General features: G+C 43.2%; 1 protein-coding gene across 2 annotated transcripts in view; it reads right to left on the bottom strand.

The window, feature by feature from the left end:
* CFAP57 (cilia and flagella associated protein 57) overlaps window positions 1–21,491 on the bottom strand; it is a 124,621-nt gene that overhangs the window by 102,719 nt on the left and 411 nt on the right. The window contains exons 2-4 of one of the 2 annotated variants that reach the window (XM_067567742.1): window positions 5,328–5,644; window positions 1,179–1,267; window positions 77–284 (exon numbers count right to left, since the gene is read on the bottom strand). In XM_067567742.1, coding sequence (XP_067423843.1) covers window positions 77–284; window positions 1,179–1,267; window positions 5,328–5,644 — 614 coding nt within the window. Of the gene's footprint in view, window positions 1–76; window positions 285–1,178; window positions 1,466–5,327; window positions 5,645–21,491 lie in introns of both variants that reach the window. The other variant, XM_067567741.1, reaches the window with a different exon arrangement.

A 21,491-nucleotide genomic window follows, 5' to 3' on the forward strand; every position in this document is an offset into this window, starting at 1 on the left:
AAAATCTGTTCGAGAACTGCAGCCTCTTAATTGCTTGGAGAAGCCCCTTCTGCCCCATTCACAATCTCTCACCTACCCGGATTTCTCGGTTCTCCCTATAACCTTCCTTCTCCTCAGTCTTCTCAAACAGTAGAACAATTCCTGGCCCAGCTGAGCATGCAAAACCTTTGGAATAAGCAGCAATGGCAGAGACTTTAGGCAAGGAAGCCTGCCGTTGGCCATTGGCTTCACAGAGCAGTTCACTGGAGAGATCAGGGGAACTGGCAGTAGGAAATTCAATGAGGCTAAAACAGGAAGGAAGTTATTAAAATCAGCAACAACCAGAGAAACCCAATCTAGCCACAGTTAGGGCAATACAGAAAAACCTTCATCCATTCTTTCCCTATTAACATCTGAGGGGCCTAGTCAGGGCTGGCCGTAGGGAAAATGGTACCAGGGGCGAACTTCTATTTTGGTGCTCTGGCCCCCCATTACCCCTAATCCCTGCACTCCCTTCTTCACTCCTCTCCTGCACCCCTAATCTCTGCACCCCTATCCTGCGCCCTAACCCTTGCATTCCCCTCCTGCGCCCATGTTGGAAAACTATCCTGGATCCAAAGAGTGGTTGGCATTGCTGCTCACTACCACCCTCAAACGCTGCTCTTCCATGCCCCCCTATGGGGCCCTGGGTGGAATGGGGAGCAGTGTCAGGGCTCCTTGCATCCTGGTCATTTTCCTAACCTAGGCTGTGTAAGGGGAGGGCAGGAAAGCACATCTCACAGCACGGCCTAGATGGGGAAGGTGACCTGGGTGCAGGGAGCCCTGGCGTTGCTCCCCACACACAACCCTTATAGCTACCTAGGAGGGTGGAGAGGAACACTGTGTGGGGAGGGAAGGTATCTGTGTGTCACCACTCATCCCCCCTCTTCCTCTACTGGGACGAAGCAGAGAGAAATCTTGGTGCCCCCCCACGTGTCGGCTCTGCAAGTTTGCGGTGCTCCCCTGCCAGTCGGGAGCTGTTTCAGACACTACACCAGCAGTGTGCACCTCTGCACTGCCCCTTGGTGCCCCCCTCACCACGGTGCCCTGGAGAGTGGCCCAGATGGCCTAGCCCTAAAACTGGCCTTGGGCCTAGTCCCTGCTGTGAAGGATCTTTACTCATGAGATTGACTCTATCAATAATAACCAGGAAGATTTACCTCTCAGATTCATGTGCCAGCTCATCCTTTTCCACTTCACTGGGAGGTTCTTTGCATTCTATACTGGTCTCCCAGCGCAGATCTCCAGACTCAAAGAGAAAGAGTTTGCCTGTGTCAGTGCCAACCATAACCCTGTCCTCAGAGAGCCAGACATGGGACAAGTAGTTCTGAGGCTCTCCCCTTTGAAAGTTGGTTTGTTTCAAGGTTCCCTCAGTGTATCTGAAAAGTTTAAAAATGCCATTTCCAGTGATACAAACCTGGGTGTTATCCTGGGGATTGAAACTCACCTGGAAAGCAGAAAAAAGAGAAAAGTTATTTTTACATAACTATGTTCATGCATAGTACTTTACCAATACATAAAGAGACATGATTTCTGCCCTGAAGAGCTTATAAGATACAGGACCACAGGAATGACAAAAAAAGTCACAAAATGTATGGGAAGGACAAAGATTACAACAGCAAGAGATAAACTGTTGTATTTGCATACCCCATTTTCCCTCTTTTCTGAGTTGTGCACATAGCTTTTACTTATTGTAATTATCTTTATTAAATTAATAGTTTGGGGGAGTAAAAACCTAGCAAGAAGGCAGAAGAGGTAACCAGCCCAGGAAGGCTAACTGAAAGGAAGGGGATTTGAAGAACACAGAGGTATCTCTTTTCAAGAAAGTAGACAGGGAACTGTAAGGATGAGAAAAGCTACTTACCATTTGATAAATATGATTCAGCAAAACTGTGGGGTAGTGTGCTTATTGGAGAGGAGAGCTTATTAATTGATACTTTGACCAGAGAGTTCCCGTGTCTCAGGAACGGCTACTCCTACACAATGTAGCTCTTTAATTTGTATAGTTATTGTTTATCCTGCTGAAAGGTGAAGGAGCAGACAGAGATATTTCTTTGCAGAATGCTCGTAGCAGGGTTTACCCAGTATGGCTTGGGTTCTTGCCCTGCCTCAATTTCCCCTTCTTCCCCAATTAATCAGACTTTACATTACAGTTGTCTCTCTCAATAAACTTCCCCTCTCCAGGAGTCTGGTTTATTAACAAAGTTCAAAACACAAATCTTTCCCCCAACCTTTGTAGCTGGCTCACAACCCTTGGTGCAAGATTCTTAGCGTGTCCCTATTAAAATTTTGGTCTCTCCCAGGCCTTCTACTTGGGAACCCTAGCGTGTTATCATCGCACATGCATGTGTACACACACACTCTAATTAAACTCAGGCTGCCCTTATATTCCCCAGCAGGGATGGTTTCTAGTCACATGCTCCCATCACTTTATCCCTGCTAATATTCCCTTCACCTGGGGAGGTGACCTAAACTTGGCACTGGTAAGGCAGAGGGCCAACCCCACTAAAAGGCCAGCTCACCCTGTGATGTAGAGCAAAGAGTCTTCAGTCAACTTTTGCTGCACTTATGCCAGGGTTCCTATGCTCCCTGATATTCCATGTGCTACACAAGGTTGCTGAAGGGTTTAGTATAAGCAATATGATTCCATATTTGCAAGATGATTTTTGTTAGATTTTTGTAAATTCTTAAACATATATTTATTGAATATCCTTGCAACATCTATTATTAATTATTTATAATAATAATATTTAATAATTATTTAATCATTATTATTAACAGCACCATAGGTGTGCATGACTGCACATGCCAATTAAAACCTGGCAGAGTCCAGCATGGATCAAATTGCAAGACTGAGGCCCATATCAACCAAAACAGACGGAGAGAAAATAACAAAAAAACAGGCTGCAGGTAAGGGAAGGATGAAGTTTATGCAAAATAAAATCCTAATGTTACTTTGTGTTGTGGTGTACCAATCACATTAGTTCCACTTTCTTGTTTCCAAATTTTTTAAAATATTTTTATTGTATTTACTTTTCAAAATCCTTTCACATGTAATTAGTTAGTTCATCTGTTCTCCACTAAGGTCAATACACAGGAACATACATGGTTCATCTACTTCAATATCCTATATCAGACAGTAGCCAAAACCAGAAGCGTCAGAGGAAAATCCAGTACCGCACAGTAAGGAGACATGGTGTAATCTACCCCACAAATATCTTCTCTTTATCTGTAATGGTTCTATATGACAGTAGATTGATCTAATGCAAAGCAATTTAAATCACCAAGTTTTTAATCATGATTTAAATCAGCAAGCAGGAAACTGATTTAAATCATCAATTTTAATCTTGTATTACATTTGTACTTTTTAGTTGATTCTCATCAGTTGATAACCATTAAACCATGTTGATTTGCAACTAAATATACCCTTTATATTAAATTTGGTACTTCTTATTACTAACCATGACAACACACTATAACGATGTCTATAGACATTTAAGCATTTATAAACATTTATACAGATTCTTCATTTTTTACTTTTGTTATGTTAGAAACTGGTAAATGATGCATTTCTTATTTACTAGAAGATGATTAATTATTTTACTTGTGACTTATGTCAAGCTCTATTTGGATGGAAATTGGAATTCAATTGAAAATGAGCAAAAGCAGCCTTTAATTTTTTTTCTGATTAGTTAAATAAAACTACCTTAAATGTGCTTGATACATAATAAAAAGTTTATCAACAAGTTTTACATCTAAAATAACTGATTTATTAACCAAAGGAAATACTATCTCTAGTTACTGAATTGGATTGTTTCTAGTCACCATGTCCTTCAAGTCTATAGAACTAGTAGATCTCATTCTCACAGCTAGTGTTCTTTAGAGATTGGAAGAGGAACACAACTTTCCTGCTTTTTCAGCTACCACTCATTTTCTTAACTTTGAATGAACTAATCATTAAATTGAACTAATTGAATTAATTGAAATGACAAAAATATTCTCTCCACACCTGCAGAACAGGCTACAGCTGTCAAATACTGGTTAAGCACTTCAACAACTCTGGTTCCAGATGCTTAGCCAGTGACTTCCCCCAGTTCAGTAATTTGACTTTGTTTACAACTTCTGCAGCAAACATGTACTGTTTAATATTAGTTATTTTTTATTTTATTAAATTCTTTTTATAGTTTATAGTAAATTTAGTCCTTAATATAGGTTGTCAAATACAGATTTAATTTTAAATAGTTTTTTAAAGTATTTATTTAAATAAATACATCTGATTTTTATACAAGAATAATTGATTTTTATCCATCCTGATACATACTGACTTAAAATCGGAAGCATGGGGTTTTTATTCCATTAAATGTTATAAATCTGGTATTTTTGTTATCCATATAAATGTCCAAGCCCTGTTTGATACAGATCAGGCTTTGGGAGCTTGTACCACAAATAATCTTTGTGAGCATTCTGAAGCCATGGCTTTATTATTTTCTAAAATTTATTTTTCATTAATTTTAGAATTGTTTAGAAAACATTGTTAATATGTAAATACTCTAGCAGGGCTTTGGACTACATCACTTTTTCTGCCTCATTAACTGTCTGTGGGGGTGTAATTGAATTGGAAGAATTATTTTCTCAGATATTTTTCTTTTTCTTTCCACAGATGTTAAAGCCAGAATGAACCATTATGATTGTCTAGTAAACATTTATCCATAAGCATTCCTGTTCTTCTGAAATGTCAATAACTCTAAAGCAGGTAATTGGCTCTTTGATGTAGAGTGTTGCCCCCGCCCTCTTTCGGCCACTCTATCTTTCCTAAATATAGCATATCACTATTTTATGGAATTTTGTTAGTTTTCCCCCTTGCGTGGAAGCTTACCAGATGATTATTTGAGGCTTCTGTCTCTAGATAATTTTTTCCATTTGAGTTTGTACCCCTCTCTGACATGGTCTACTGTTATGACAAAGGATTTATTACTTTATTATTTACAAAAAAAATTAAAAACAAATGATAGACACAATTTCAGGAGAAGAAGGTGTTGCCCAGCCTCAGTTATTGCAGAGGAAGTTGGCTTATGTAAACTCTCCATTATCTGGTGGAGAATGTTTCCATTCTGATCTGTCCCAGGATGTCACCCAGTTAGGTGAAAGTACTGTTGGTGTGCTTATACAGGGACAACTGGAAGAAAGGGTTTCCTTTACAGGACAGTGATGTGAATGTGCTTCTGAACTCTAACAGAGGTTTTTGGAAGACGGGGTTCCTGCTACAGGGAGGTGTTTTTGCTCTGCCCACACAGTTCCTCCAACATTACCTGATAGACAGGGTTGTTCTGGATGTCGGCTTTGACAATTGCCATCATTCTCTGCTTCTCCCACATCCAATAGGCAAGGTTTGATTCAGGGGGTCCGGTCTGGGCCACCAGATACTTAGAATCAGGAGAAAAGGCCAGGCTGACAAATTCCTGAACAGGGAAGTCAAAGACGCTAAGTACTTTCCGCTTTTTACATGGGACAGATGACAATTCGTAAATTGTGATAGTGGGTTTCTCTTGCACGATCTCAGAGATGGCCAAGTATCGTCGATTTGGACTCATGGCCAATGCTAACATCCCTTGACTCTTCTCAGATCCTGTCAAGCAGAGAGAGAGAGACAGAGATTCTATTAACCCAATTGTGAGGCAAGACATCATTGTGCAGGAGGTCAAATATGCATAATTAAATCCCCAAAACATGTTATTAGAATGCTAAGATTTCATAGATAATCATTCAAAAATCAGGAAATGCCAGAGCTAAGGTTGCCCATGCAAACTCTGCCTCTTGTGCATATACATGGAGGATATGTCTGCATTTGCAACTTAAATGCCTACATGTGCATTGGTATGCTATAACTCCAATGTTGTCCACATCTGAACATATGAAGGATGATGAGAAAGCTAGCACATATGAAGGTTGTGGGTATGTACACGCTTCCACTGTGGCATGGTCCCACATACCTGGTACAATACAATGTGGATGAAAGTAAGGGGTGTGTCCCAGGTCCCAAGTTTCAATTGTCCTCTAGGCTCATTTCCATAATGCATTGAAGTCTTTCCTGCCTGACCCTTACCTAACATATAAAGGTCCTTGCCCTCAGTTAACGTGGATCATGTTCCCAAAGCAGCTCCCTGGTCCACCAGTAATATCCAAGTATTCATCAAACTGTGGTCAGAGTACACCATCCTCCAAAAATTCACCTGGAGCGGCTGGAAGATTCACCGTGTGACACGTTGTACCCCATGTATACACAAATCACACCATAAGGGTATCATTCATGTTCACCCTTATAGTGTAACTACGTATAGTCTAATGCAAAGTATGTCATTGTGGCAGGGTGCCTACCCCGCACTGGTCAAGATGGGGTTAAGGAGGGCTGCACAAGGAGCAGCCAATGAGCAGGAGTGGTGGGGCAGTCAATCAAGACCCAGGAGCCCAGCATAAAAAGGGGAGTAGCAAGCAGAGCAGAGCAGAGCAGTCACTCCCAGGAGCTCAGGGAGGGAAGGCTGGCTGCCCGGTAGATTGAGGGAAATCAGCACCGAGAGGGGAAATGGCTGACAGCTATGGTGTGGCAAGAGTGGAATACCCTGATACCAGGGCAGAAGGAGGTACTGAGACCCTGATACAAGAAAGGAGGTACTGGAGCTGTGGCGAAGCAGCCCGGGGAAGGCTATAGAGGAGTTGGAGGGAAGGCAGGGGAAGGCTGCTGGGCCACATTCTGTCTTCCCTAGGCTGCCAGTGGAGTGGTGGCGGACTATAGCGGCCACTGAAACAAGGGGTGAAAAAGGAACTGCAGAATCCCCCCCAGAAGGGGGGGACACAGAGTGTGGCTTGGCTGGAGGGCAAAGTCGCGAAGATGGTAGAGAGCCCTGCCAATGGCAGGAAGGGAAGAGTGACGGAGCATGGGCCACGGATGGGGGGGGCGTTGCCACGAGCTAATTCCCAGAACACCAGCAGGAGGCATCTGTTGGGTGGTCAGTGGCACACAGTCCATCACAGTCATGTAAAGTGTTTTTGGAATGCTCATGAATTACTGAATATTATTGTTATGGTAGTATGTTTCCTGCAATGTCATACATACATAGTTATGAAACTTTGCTATATAATATTCCCAAATGTGTGTCTTACATGGCTTGAATAGATCTAGGCAATCACCAAGCAAAGTAAGGGTTCACGCCTTGTAGGGGCATGCATACAGGAACAATGGACTGGCCTGAGCACCTGATAAGGTGATGCTCATTTGACTCAAGTGGAGGAAATCATGACCATTGCCGGACATAGCCGATCACCTGACCCCAGGGGGTGACAAGGAAATATGTTAAAGGCAGAAGCGTCATTGTCTCTGGAGCTCTCTCTTGGAATCTGCTATATTGAATCCTTTTAATTGCTTGTATTCAGAGAAAGAGAAACCAGCACAGGAACACAGAGAGATGCAACACAGAGAGTGTCTTTACTGAACTAACACTAAAACCAGCCAAACCAGCCAGGACTGGCTGACCTATCCCATAATAGTCTAGCTGTTAGCTATGGCAAGCTGGCAGGATACAAAATACACAACGTATTCCTCACCCCCTTAATGAAAACACCCATTTAACAGAACAATCACTAAACTAGAGAATGAGAGTAGACCGCCTCATTTCCCAGCTAAACCCTGGGGATTATTCTGCCCCATAACGTGGGTTTGCCCTAGCTAAAGATCCAGCTGTTGAGGCGGCCTTCTCTCTCTAGGTGGATTACAGAGGACTTCTGGTGTTCTTACACCGGGAAGTGTTATTGGTATGGGTCTAACAGTGGGCTCAGGACTCGTAGCTCAAACAGGTAGGATGTTGTATTTGCTCGAAAAATAGAGAAAGCTGTATCTACTGCAGAGGTGGATGGAGAAGGGGAGTCAGGAACAAGTGACTCTTGACTCAATGATATCTCACCTGTAACAGTGAGGTCAGGAAGTTCAAGTGGAGATGTGTCCTTGGGACATATATGACCTGGCAACAACTGAGCTACATTCCACCACCAGGTGAGATCATCTGCAATCTGGACAATGTAGGAACAGGTCCTGTTTGGGCGATGACTGTAGCAGGGACCCATTTAGCTCCAGAAGCATAGTTCCGAGCTAGGACAGGCTGTCCAGGACTAAAGGTTCAGTCTTTTGCTCTGTGTGCACTTAGTTTTACTGTTGATGTTGCACAACTTGTAGTGCTTTGGCGGGTTTCAGTAGATCAAAGCAAGTGCACAGTTGTTGTCCCATCATTAGAAAGGCTGGGGACGCTTTGGTCGTAGCGGGAGGTGTGTTTCTGTAGGATAGTAAGAAGGTGTCCAGATGCTTTTGAATGGACGAATGTCCCTTGCAGTTTTTAAAGATCGTTTCATAGTCTGCACAAACCTTTCAGCTAATCCATTGGCGGATGGGTGATACTGTGCTTTAGTGATGTGATGTATCCCATTTGCTTTCATAAAGTTTTCAAACTGCAGTCCGTTGTCACTCACAAGTTGTTCTGGCAGACCGAAATGACTAAAGATTTCACGCAGTTTCTGGATGGTACTTTCAGCAGTAGTGGACAGCATTACAGAGACTTCTGGCCATTTAGAGTGGGTGTCTACAACAATCAGGAACATGCTTCCTGCAAATGGGCCAGCAAAATCAATGTGAATACACTGCCACGGGTTTTCAAGCCAGTTCCTCACACTCTGACATGAAGTACAAGCTCTTGCCTTCTCTTCAATGGCACTGTCCAGGTCAGGCCACCAAAGGTAACTTTGTGTAATTTCTTTCATGCTCACTATTCCACAGTGACCTGAATGTAGCTGTTCTAACATCTGTGATCTCAGTAGTGGTGGAATAATGACACACATCCCCCACAACAAGCAACCAGAATGGATTGATAACTCCATCCTCCTGGACATGTGGGGAGGAAGATCGGGTGAGACCTGAGAGTCCTGTAGAGATGTTCCATGCATCACTAGGTCCATAACTTGGGACAGTACTGGGTCAACGCGAGTTGCATTCTTTACTTGAATAGCAGTGATGGATGTGTTCTCTCCCTGTTCAAAGTAGAAGATTTCTTTCTGGCCAATATCTTGATGTAAACTGGTAAAGGCAGCCTTGATAGACCATCTGCATTGCAGTGCAGAGTGGATTTCCGATATTTGATCTTATATGTGTGTGTGGAAAGCAACCAGTGTTGGAATGCCTGTGTGTGGTCCAAAAATTGATGTTAGAGGTCGATGGTCGGTGAGAAGTGTGAACTTCCGTCCAAACAGGTACTGGTGAAATGTTCAAATTCCAAAAACAATTCCTAAGTCCTTTTCACGTTCAATTTGGGCATAGTTAGTTTCTGCTTTGCTTAAGGTGCATGAGGGAAAAGCAATGGGTCTCTCCTCTCCCGAAGGCATAATATCTGACACGACCACTCCCACTCCATAAGGGGAGGCATCACAGGCCAACTGTAGAGGTAAGGGCAGATCAAAATGCATCAGAACCTCTGAATTTAGCAATGCACGTTTAGCCTTATTAAATGCAATATCTATCACAGGCTTCAGTCCACTTCCAGACCTTGTTATGGCCAAGGAGTTAATGTAGTGGTTTTAGTAGTGTTGCTAACTGTGGAATAAACTTTCCTTAATAGTTTAATAGCCCTAAAAAAGAGCAAAGTTGGCTTATGTTTTGAGGATGTGGAGCTTCCACAATAGCCTTAACTTTTGCAGGAGCCTTACAAAGGCCAGTAGCATTTATGATATGTCCCAAATATTCAACAGAGGGTTGGAAGAATTCACATTTGTCTTTGCGGACTTGTAGGCCATCCTCTTCCAGTCTTTGTAAGGCAGCCTCCGAGTTCTTAAGGTGATCTTCCTCATTCTTGCTAGTGACCCAGGATGTTGTCAAGATAGCTCTGGACTCCTGGCAAGCCACTCAAGATCTGGTCCAGAGCTCTCTGGAACAAAGCTGGAGCAGACATTATTCCAAAGGGCAAGCAACAGTTCTTTATGTGTCACGTTAGTCAACAGCTCTTCGGACTTCTCATCGACATGCATCTGTAAATAGGCCTGACTCAGATCAATCTTGCTGAACTTTTGTCCACCAGCCAAACCAGCAAAGAGATCATTGATGCGGGGAAGAGAGTATTGCTCTGCACACAACACGGGGTTAACAGCGACCTTAAAATCCCCACAAATCCAAATGGAGCCATCTTTCTTCAATACTGGAACAATTGGGGTTGCCCATTGGCTGAGGGTAACTGGTACTAGGACTCCATTTTTTGACCAGGCGCTCCAGGCCCACTTCAACTTTTGGCCTGATGGCATATGGCACAGTTCTGGCTTTCAGACATGGTTGGCTGTCAGGTTTAATGTTCAATTTCATAATGATTCCCTTTAAACTTCCCAGGTCCTCTTCAAAAACAGCAGCATGTTTCTTTAACACAGCTGTCAGACATGTTTCTTCTTTAGCCATCCTGGGCACTTCTGCCCAGTTCAGCTGGATCTTCCTAAGCCATGACCTTCCCATTAAGGCTGGGTAATTGCCTTCCACCACAAACAGTGGCAATTTAGCAGTCTGTCCATTGAGCTCTACCTTAACATCAGTAATGCCCAAATGGGTATAGCTTCCCTAGTATATGTCTTCAGAACAATTTTTGTCAGCTTAAGTGAGAGATGCTTTAGCTTCTCCTTATACATAGTGTCTGAGACCAGCGAAACTGTTGCACTGGTATCCAGTTCCATGCGTACAGATTTACCTTCCAACAGTGGGGCTACCTGTATTCATGGAAGCCAACTGCCATGGACAAGAAATGGAGTGGCACTTCTTCTTCTGACTGGGTGTCACTTTGATCATCCTGAGTCTGCTCTACTACGTGCAGATTTTCTTTTTTGGCCTGCCAGATAGCAGACTTCTTTTTCTCCAGTTTGCCTATTCTGTTTGATGCTTCTTTCGTTTGCAGGCATGCTCAATGTGTCCCTTTTTGCCACATTGTAGACATATTAGGTCTTTACACCAGCATTCCAAAGCATGGTGACCCGGCTTTCCACAGCGGTAACATTCCCGGCTTCCCCAATGTCTTGTGGGTAGGTTATTGTGACACCTTATGCACTGTGGTCGATGCACTGAGCTGTTAGGCTTCCTTTGCAGCCAGCTCCATAGAGATTGCAATTTCAATGGCCTTCTGCCAGGTGAGCTGGGCCTCTGTCTGGGCTTCTGTATTGCTTCATTGTGCAGACCACACACTAACCTATCACATAGGGGGTCATTTAACACATCATTAAATTCACAGTGCTCAGCAAGCTTCTTCAGAGCTCCTACAAATTGCACAATTGTTTCTCCTTCTTCTTGATTCCTTTTGTGGAACCTAAATCTCTCTGCAATTACTGGCAGTTTTGGAGAAAAATGTACCTCCAGGATTTTCACAATGTCACTGTAAGATTTTGTCTCTGGCTTATCAGGGTGCAAGCTGTACAATAAAGTATAGGTTTTAGCTCCTACACACTTAAGAAAATGGGCACCCTCTTTGCATCTTTAATTTCATTTGCAATAAACAAAAAGCTGAAAATGCTCAGTATGAGAGTTCCATTTTGCTAGAGTCTCATCAAAAAGTCCCAGGGGCCCTGTAAGTAGCTATTGCTGCCCCTCTTTTTTTCTCCCCTTTCTTTCTCTTGTCTTTTATTCATGTATGCTGGGGTCATTCACATACAATTGCTGGTCATTTCCAGTCACTAGCAGTGCTTTTGTTTCTTCCCCATTCCCAGTCTGTCTGCTTTGCTTTGGTCAGAACAATGCAGAGCCTGTTTTATTTTCAGTTTGAAGTGTCAGTGTAAACAGCCCAGCCTTCAAAACAGCAAAAAGGTTTTTTCTTACATTGACTTTTACCTTTTGTCAGTGCAGCACAGGTGGATCCCATTCTCTCTAGCCACTTTTGTTATGTTGAATCCTTTTAATTGCTTGTATTCAGAGAGAGAGAAACCAGCACAGGAACACAGAGATATGCAACACAGGGAGCGTCTTTATTGAACTAATACTAAATTATATTAGATATAATATATTAGATTATATTGTGTTATTTTGACAAATAAAATATGCAGATTTTTAAAATATTGTGCACAGAATTTTAATTTTTGGTGCAGAATTCTCCCAGGAGTGAGATGTGTATTGCAATGTGCCCTAAACAGATTTAGAGATTTGGACCAGGAGGAAGCCCCTCGAAGAGAATACTGACTGTCCCCTCTTTTAAATGAAGGATGATTCAGCTTTAGTGCCTCCATTCATTGCAACTGTTTTAGTTTGGCACAAGAAGAGAGGCAAGCAACATCAAGGACACAACCCATGGGGGGAGGAGGGGGAAAGCTGGTTGAAAAGGAGTCAATCAGCCTGTGGTGAGCATTATCTGAGACTATATGGCTACTAAAGTGTTGAGTTTAGTTTAGAATGCAATTTATCTTTTAATAAATTGTGATCAAACCTTGATTCATATTTTTCTGGCTTATAATAATTTAAAATCTTTCTGTAATCAATAAACTTAGTTCTTTTATCTAAAGCAGTGCATGTGGATTGAATATATGTAGAGACTTCACTTGGAGTGACAGAGCTGGTGCATATCAATTTCTTTGATAAATTGAGGAACTAATGTAATGAGCTTGCAGGGTGCAGTGTGCAGCACTGAATCAAGTTAAGACAGCAGTTCTGGGGTTGCATTTAGGACTGGGGGTGTTTGCTGGGGGTCAGTCCCATGAGTGCCTGGCCAGAAGCGCTCCTTCACTAGGTCAGGGACCGATAACTCACAGAAGGCTGAGTGTGGGCCGACCCAGGAGTGGATAGTTCACATAGCAAAGCAGAGTAAGTCGGGGACCATGACTAAGGGACTGACACAGCTATACACCAGTCCAGATTGCAGGGAGGAATGTCACACACCTGTACCAAAAAATTTTAAAGAGATTGGAGGACGTGGGAATTCATCAGACTCCATCCCAGTGCCAGGAATGCATTAAGCACCTGAGGCTCCTGTATCAAAAGGTGAAAGACTTGAACAGTCACTCCGGGAGGGACCTTTGTGCATGCCCATGCTCCCAATGCAGAGCCTGAAATGGCTCACAACTCCCTCTTCAACCCTGTCAGCCTCATCATACGACAGGATGCCAATGAAGGGCAGGGTGAGGAGGCAGCAAGGACCTCAGAGAAAGTCCTGGAGGAAGCCACAGGAGACCCAGAAGAGGAGCAAGTGATTTTGCACCTCTCCCAAGTGGATCCAGTTGAGCAACTCCCCCTCCCATCCCTGCAAAGAGCCCAAGGAGGACCCCAAGCCATGGCAGGAATCAGAATCCAAGGCTGGTAAATTTTACAGTGGACTGCCACCCCCTCCTGCCAATATCTCCTTTTGCTCTGGTGCTACATAGAATCATAGAATATTAGAGTTGGAAGGGACCTCAGGAGGTCATCTAGTCCAACCCCCTGCTCAAAGCAGGACTAACCTCAGTTTTTCCTAATATCCAACCTAGACCTCGCCCTGTGCAACTTGAGACCATTGCTCCTTGTTCTGTCATCTACATTAAGAACAGCCTAACTCCATCCTCCCTGGAACCCCACTTCATGTAGTTAAAGGCTGCTATCAAAATCCCCCTCCCTCTTCTCTTCTGCAGACTCAATAAGCCCAGTTCCTTCAGCCTCTCCTCATAAGTCATGTACCCCAGCCCCCTAATCATTTTCATTGCCCTCCGCTGGACTCTTTCTAATTTGTCCACATCCATTCTGTAGTGGGGGGGCCCAAAACTGGACACAATACTCCAAATGTGGCCTCACCAGTGCTGAATAGAGGAACAGTCACTTCCCTCAATCTGCTGGCAATGCTCCTTCTAATGCAACCCAATATGCCAATAGCCTTCTCGGCAACAAGGGCACACTGTGGACTCATAACCAGCTTCTTGTCCACTGTAACTGCCAAGTCCTTTCCTGCAGAACTGCTGCTTAGCTAGTTGGTCCCCAGTCTGTAGCAGTTGCATGGGATTCTCTCTTGTCCTTGTTGAACCTCATCAGATTTCTTTTGGCCCAATCCTCCAATTGGTCTATTTGTCAATATTTTCATTAACAATTTGGATAATGGAGTGAAAAGTATACTTATAAAATCTGCAAATGACACCAAGCTGGAAAGGGGGTTGCTAGCACTATGGAGGACAGGATTAGAATTCGAAATGATATCGACAAATTGGAGAACTGGTCTGAAATCAACAAGATGAAATTCATAAAGACAAGTGCAAAATACAAAATGTAGGAAGGAAAAGTCAAATGCACAACTATAAAATACAGAATAACTGGCAAGGTGCTAGTACTGCTGAAAATCATCTGGTGATCATAGAGGATCACAAACTGAGTATGAGCCAACATTGTGATGCAGTTGCAAAAACAGTTAATATTCTGGGGTCTATTAACAGAAATGTTGTATGGAAGACACAGGAGGTAATTGTCCCACTCTACTCAGCAGTGGTGGGGCCTCAGCTGGAGTAGTGTCCAATTCTGTGTCCCTATCAGGGCTCATATGGGGGAAGTCTGACCTGATGGTCAAAGCCCAGAGTAGAGCTGGAGTCAGGGTCAGGAATAACACTAAGAGGTAAGCCACAGTCAGAAACTGCACCAAGGGTTAGACAGAGATCACAGTCATGAGTAACACTAGGGGTCAAACTAGAGTTGAAGCCAGAAATCTCAGCCAGGGTTAAATCAGGAGTCAACAACTGGGGTCAGGATGAGAGAGCAGGAACAAGGAGTAGGAACCAGGCAAGGAGGCAAGAACTTAGTTTTAGGGGGTCTGATAAGCCACAAACCTAGCAACTAGTTGCTCACACAAGGACTGTGGCAGGAACAGAAAGTTTTATGCTAGGAGGTGACCAAACAGAAGTTGGCTGCTAGTCTGCTGATGTGGCTGAGTCAGTGGGTGAAGCTTCTGTTTGTGAGGTATCAGCCGTAGTTTCCTTTTTTGGCTTTGCAATGTGGTGGTGCAAAGAGTAAGGCTCCTGCTTAGCAACCCCACAGTTCAAAAGCTGCAGTGGGTGACAGTACCATGCTTTAGAAAAGTGTGGTGGTTAAACTGGAGAGCACTCAGATGAGAACAATAAAACATAATAAAAGGTTTAGAAAACGTGATCTAAAGTTTACAAAACTACACACATTTAGTCTTGAGAAAAGAAGACTGAAGGGGAACCTCATAAAAGTCTTCAAATATGTTGAAGGCTGTCATAAAGAGGATGGTGATCAATTGTTCTTCATGTCTACAGAAGGTAGGAGAAGAAATAATTAGCATAATCTGCAGCAAATCAGATTCAGGTTAGATATACAAAGTATGGCAAGAGTCCAGCCTGACTTAACCAGGAGATCTTCAATGATCTGAAACTCAAAAAAGAGTCCTACAAAATGTGGAAACTAGGTCAAATTACAAAAGATTAATATAAATAAATAACACAAGTATGCAGGGACAAAATTGGAAAGGCCAAGGCACAAAATGAGATTAAACTAGCTAGAGACATAAAGGGTAACAAGAAAGCATTCAACAAATACATTAGAAGCAAGAGGAAGACCAAGGACAGGGTAGGTCCATTACTCAATGAGGGGAAAAAAGCAATAACAGAAAATGTGGAAATGGCAGAAGTGCTAAATGACTTTTTTGTTTCCGTTTTCATTGAAAAGATTAGTAGTGATTGGATATCTAATATAGTGAATGCCAGTGAAAATGAGGTAGGATACAAAGCTAAAATAGGGAAAGAACAAGTTAAAAATAGGTAGACAAGTTAGATGTCTTCAAATCACTAGGACCTGATGAAATACATCCTAGAATACCCAAGGAACTGACTGAGGAGATATCTGAGCCAATAGTGATTATCTTCAAAATGTCATGGAAAATGGTAGAGATTTCAGAGGACCGGAAAAGGGCAAATATAGTGCCAATCTATAAGAAGGGAAATAAAGAAAACCTGGAGAATTACAGACCAGTCAGATTATCTTCAGTACCCGGAAAGATAATGGAGCAAATAATTAAGCAATCAATTTGCAAAACACCTAGAAAATAATAAGGTGATAAGTACCAGTCAGCATGGATTCATCAAGAACAAATCCATGTCAAACCAACCTAGTAGCTTTCTTTGACAGGGTATGCTTTGTGGGTAGGGGAGAAGCAGTAGAAGTGGTATATCTCGACTTTAGTAAGGCTTTTGATACTATCTCGCATGACCCTCTCATAAACAAACTAGGGAAATACAATCTGGATGGTGCTACTATAAAGTGGATGCATAACTGGTTGGAAAACCATTCCCAGAGAGTAGTTATCAGTGGTTCACAGTCAAGCTGGAAAGACATAATGAGTGGGGTCCCACAGGGATCAGTTCTGGGTCTGGTTCTGTTCAACATCTTCATCAATGACTTACATAATGGCATAGAGAGAGTACACTTATACAATTTGTGTATGATACCAAGCTGGGAGGAGTTGCAAGTGCTTTGGAGAACAGGTTTAAAATTCAAAATGACCTGGACAAACTGGAGAAATGGTCTGAAGTAAATAGAATAAAATTCAATAAGGACAAAGACAAAGTACTCCATGTGACGGGGCACACTTGCCCTGCACTGGTTCTCCAAGGGCTAACTCCACCCTGTGGGCTGAGGAAGCCAAGCCCCATCAACCCTGATGGGCATGCTCCAGCTGGAGACTGGGTATGAGAGGGAGTCAAGCAGCTCAGTCAAGACTGGCTGCTGAAGGGGGAGGACGCAGACCACCAGCTTTCTCCTGAGAGCTGTGACAGGCTCCGAACAAAGAGCTAAGGCACACAGAGCCCCAGATGGGCTCCATGATGTCGGACGAACCAGAGAAGTGACTGAGGTGCCAGGAGCTGCACTGGCTGAGGACCCTGGGGAATCATGGATCATCACCACAGAAGACAGGGTAGGAAGTAGCCCAGGGGAGTTAAACATTTCTACCATGAGAGAATCAGGGAACCAGTCAGTGTCTTTCAGGAGGATCCCTGCTGACTTGGTGGCAAGTACCCCTGCTGCTGCCAGGGCCTTGAGCTGTGGCACAAAGGAGCAGGGAGGGCCTGAGCCCCCCAACCCCTGGTGCCACAAACCCTTAGGTGGTACCCCACTTCCCCAACATGCCAATATGCCATGTTATTCCAGAGAGGTGGGTGACTTTTCTGACTCCGGCCACTGGGCCACACCGCACTGCACACCAGGGCCAGCCATAGTGACTCCAGCCATAGGGCCACACCGCCCTGCGCACTAGGGCCAACCATAGTGACACCGGCCATTAAGCTGCACCCCCTGAGGCTAAGAAGGTCGGAACACACAGCTGTGGGGTTATACCAACTCCTACCCGCCCAAATGGGGGATGGGCACGCTTGCCCCAGTAACACTCCACTTAGAAGGAAAAATCAGTTACACACATACAAAATGTGAAATGAGTTCCTAAAAAGTAGTACTACAGAAAGAGATATGGGGGTCATAGTGGATCACGAACTAAAGATGAATCAGCAGTGTAACACTGTTGCAAAAAAAGCAAACATCATTCTGGGATGTATTAGCAGGAGTCTTGTAAGCAAGTCATAAGACAGAATTCTTCCATTCTACTCCGCACTAATTAGGCCTCTGCTGGAGTATTGTGTCCATTCCTGGGTGCCACGTTTCAGAAAAGAAGGGGAAAAATTGGAGAAAGTCCAGAGAAGAGCAACAAAAATGATTAAAGGTCTAGAAAGGAGGAGGGATGATTGATAAAATTAGGTTTGTGTAGTCTGGAGAAGAGAAGACACAGGAGAGACATGATAACAGTTTTCAAGTACATAAGAGGTTGTTACAAGGAGGGTGGTAAATTGTTCTCGTTAATCACTGAGGATAGGACATGAAGCAATGGGCTTAAATTGCAACAAGGGCAGCTTAGATTGGACATTAAGAAAAACTTCCTGTCAGGGTAGTTAAGCACTGGAATAAATTGCCTAGGGAGGTTGTGGATCTCTGTTATTGGAGTTTTTTAAGAACAGGTTAGACAAACACCTCTCAAGGATGGTCTAGGTAACATTCTTGCCATGAGAGCAGGGGACTGGACTAGATGACCTCTCAAGGTCCCTTCTAGTCCTACGATTCTATGATATTAGGAAATACTTTCTAACTATAAGAGTAGTAAAAGTCTTGAGTAGCCTTTCAAAAGATGTTGTGGAATCCACATAATTGGAGGTTTTTAAGAACAGATTAGACAAACACCTATCAGAAATGGTCTAGATTTATTTGGTCATCCCTCAGCACAGAGGGTTGGCTTGAGGTCTCTTCCAGCCCTGCATTTCTATGATTAAAACACATTAGGAAACTTTTAAGGCATACCAGCAGGATCCACATGGGCCAGTTAGTACACAACAGATTAATGCACATTAGAATTCATACCCCTCTGATGCAATCTAATGATTATGGTGTAGACACATCCTTTGCTTCTCTTACAAACATTTTTGTGGTTTCTTCCCTTTTACACTGAATGCCCTCCCTGAAGTTACTAGCATTTCCTTCAGATCCCTCCTCAAGACTCACCTTTGCTGTCATGGCTACAAATGAGCCAATTAATGATGAGTAAACTGGGGACAGTTGACTCTTTTTGTATATTTTAAAAAATCATAATATGTTTGTATTGCTATGCAATGGTCTGCCCATTAATTGATGCAGCACGTCACTGGTGGTTCAAGACCTGCACTACCTATTAAAACAAATTTTGAAGGAAAGAATAATTAAGAGGCATGGAGACAAATGGAAAATGGGATAAAATGCAACATGGGTTTATCAAAAGTAGATCATGCCAAACTAACTTGATATCTTTCTTTGTTAATAGATTCTTTAGACAAGAATCAGAATATCAAACAAGAACCGGAGTAATAAAATGGCATGAAATTTAATAGCACTATGTGCAAGGTCATGTACTTTGGGACTAATAGACTAATAGAAAAAATGTCAGCTATAAACTCAGGGCTTCTCAGTTGGAAACAACAGAGGAGGAGAAAGACCTGAGTGTATTAGTTGATCACAGGATGACTGGGAGCCACCAATATGATAGGGCCATGGAAAAGGAAAATGCAATCCTAGGATGCACAAGATGAGGTATCTCTAATGAAGATAAAGAAGTATTAATAACATTGTACTAGGCACTTGTAAGACCTCATTTGGAATACTGTGTGCAGTTATGGTGCAGTTTCATGTGCCAAAGAGATTAATTCAAACTGGAACAGGAGCAGAGAGGGGCTACTAAGATGATCAGAGGAATGAAGAGCCTATTTTAAGGAGCTAAAAGAGATTGGCTTGTTTCATCTAGCAAAATTAAGATGGAGAGGAGATATGATTGCACCAGAGAGGGAGATGGGCTATTTAAGATAAAGGACAATATTAGCATAAGAACAAATGGTGATAAACTAGCCATGAGTAAATGTAACCTAAACATTAGGTTTCTAACCATCAGAGGAGTGAGGTTTTGGAACCTTCCATTAGGAATAGTGAAGGCAAGAAGCCTACCTGATTTTAAGATGGAGCTTAATATATTTATAAAAGGGATTATATGACAGGGTCACCGGCAATAACAGGGGAATGGACTCGATGTCCCAGAAGGTCTCTTCCAGTCCTACGTTCTTATGTATTGGTTGCTGCAGGGGTGTGCAGAAGGGGGGGCAAGCAGGGGCACAGGCCTCCCAATAATCAGCAGGGGGGCACAGAGCTCCTCTGGCCCCCAGGACCCCGAGGACAACACCAGGACCACGCCAAGGGCATAGAACATGCCCCTCCAAAAGGGTTGGAATTTAAATTCCTGCACACGCCCCTGGGTTACTGGATTGAATTTAAGGTGCTGCTTTTGATCTTTAGAGCCCTCAATGGATTGGAACCTTCCTACTTGAAAGATGGCCTCTCTTCTTGTGCCAAACTAAAACAGTTGCAATGAATGGAGGCACTAAAGCTGAATCATCCTTCATTTAAAAGAGGGGACAGTCAGTGTTCTCTTCGAGGGGTCCCCAATTCTGGAACAGGCTTCCTCCTGGTCCAAATCTCCAAATCTGTTTAGGGCACATTGCAATACACATCTCACTCCTGGGAGAATTCTGCACCAAAAAATTAAAATTCTGGGCACAATATTTTAAAAATCTGCATATTTTATTTGTCAAAATAACACAATATAATCACACCAATTATTTCATTAATTTATTTCAAAATACCTGTCAGCAAGTATGTCAAGAAAACAGACAACAAAAAAGATTCCCCCAGAAGTAGAAAGTTAAAGGAACCCCTATGACAACCAGTTCCAGTTGGGGGGGAGTTCTCGAGAGGGCTGCATGGGGCCCCCGGCCCACACACACCCCATTCTTCTCCCCAGACCAGACACATGCCCCCCTTCTCTCCCTCCCTCCCAGAGCCCAGCTGCAGGTTCTCCTCTGTGTAGCTTTGTCTTGCCAGGGGATGTAGTGTGGCCCTGCCCTTCCTCACCCTTTGCCAGATCCAGGTCTCTCAGGCCCTCTTCTGCCCCTGGGCAGATGAGGATCAAGCCAGGCAGCCAGAATATGCAGAGCCTCCATCCCCACCAGGCCTGAGCATGAAAAGCAGGGCTCTGCAGAATCCAGTGACCCCTAGTGGCAGCTAGCAGCTCAACAGCTCCAATTCTGAGGGGAAAACACGAAATTCTGTAAAAACGACACTTTAAAGACTAACAAATTTAATTTCTGCAGGCATAAGATTTCGTGGGCTGCAACCATCGGACGAAGTGGGTTGCAGCCCACAAAAGCTTATGCCTGTAGAAATTAAATTTGTTAGTCTTTAAAGTGCTACAGGACTCTTGTTGTTTTTGCTGTATACAGACTAACACGGCTACCCCTCTGGAACTTTTCACCATGAAATTCTGTGCAGAACATTAATTCTGTGCAAATTCTGCATTGCAGTGGCACAGAATTCCCCCAGAAGTAACATCTGTTGATGCAAGCTGCTGCAAGATGATCCCTTGAGAGAAATCAGACGTGGGAGAGAGGGAGTTTGGTGTTCTGTAGGTGATTTAATGTGGTTTTCATAATTTATGACAGTGGTACCTAGTTAGGAAATGCCAAACCAGAATGTGTATGCAACCCTAACTTGGCCCTCTTATACATGTGCATTATGGTACAGTCTTGTCATAGGAAATCTGTGGTAGAGAGTGTCTTAACCACAGGAGAATAATACTTGTCCTTTTATAATCCTCTGCCTCACCTACAGCCCAATTCAGGGACTGCTGAAATCAGTAGGAATCTTTCCATTGACTCCATCTTTGGATGAAGCCCTTACTGTCCATTTTGTACACTGAATGAGGTAAGGGTCCCATAGAACAAATAGCATGTGAACATGTAATTAAAGAGTGTATCAGCCTTTATATGCACAAAGGGGACTAAAGTAAAGATTGCACAAGCAAGGTTAAAACAGGCATTTCCTAATTTATGAGTAACCT

Source organism: Emydura macquarii, unplaced genomic scaffold, assembly GCF_026122565.2.
Source record: "Emydura macquarii macquarii isolate MOO-44397 ecotype Brisbane River unplaced genomic scaffold, CSIRO-AGI_Emac_v2 contig_2805, whole genome shotgun sequence".
NCBI classification, from domain to species: domain Eukaryota; kingdom Metazoa; phylum Chordata; order Testudines; family Chelidae; genus Emydura; species Emydura macquarii.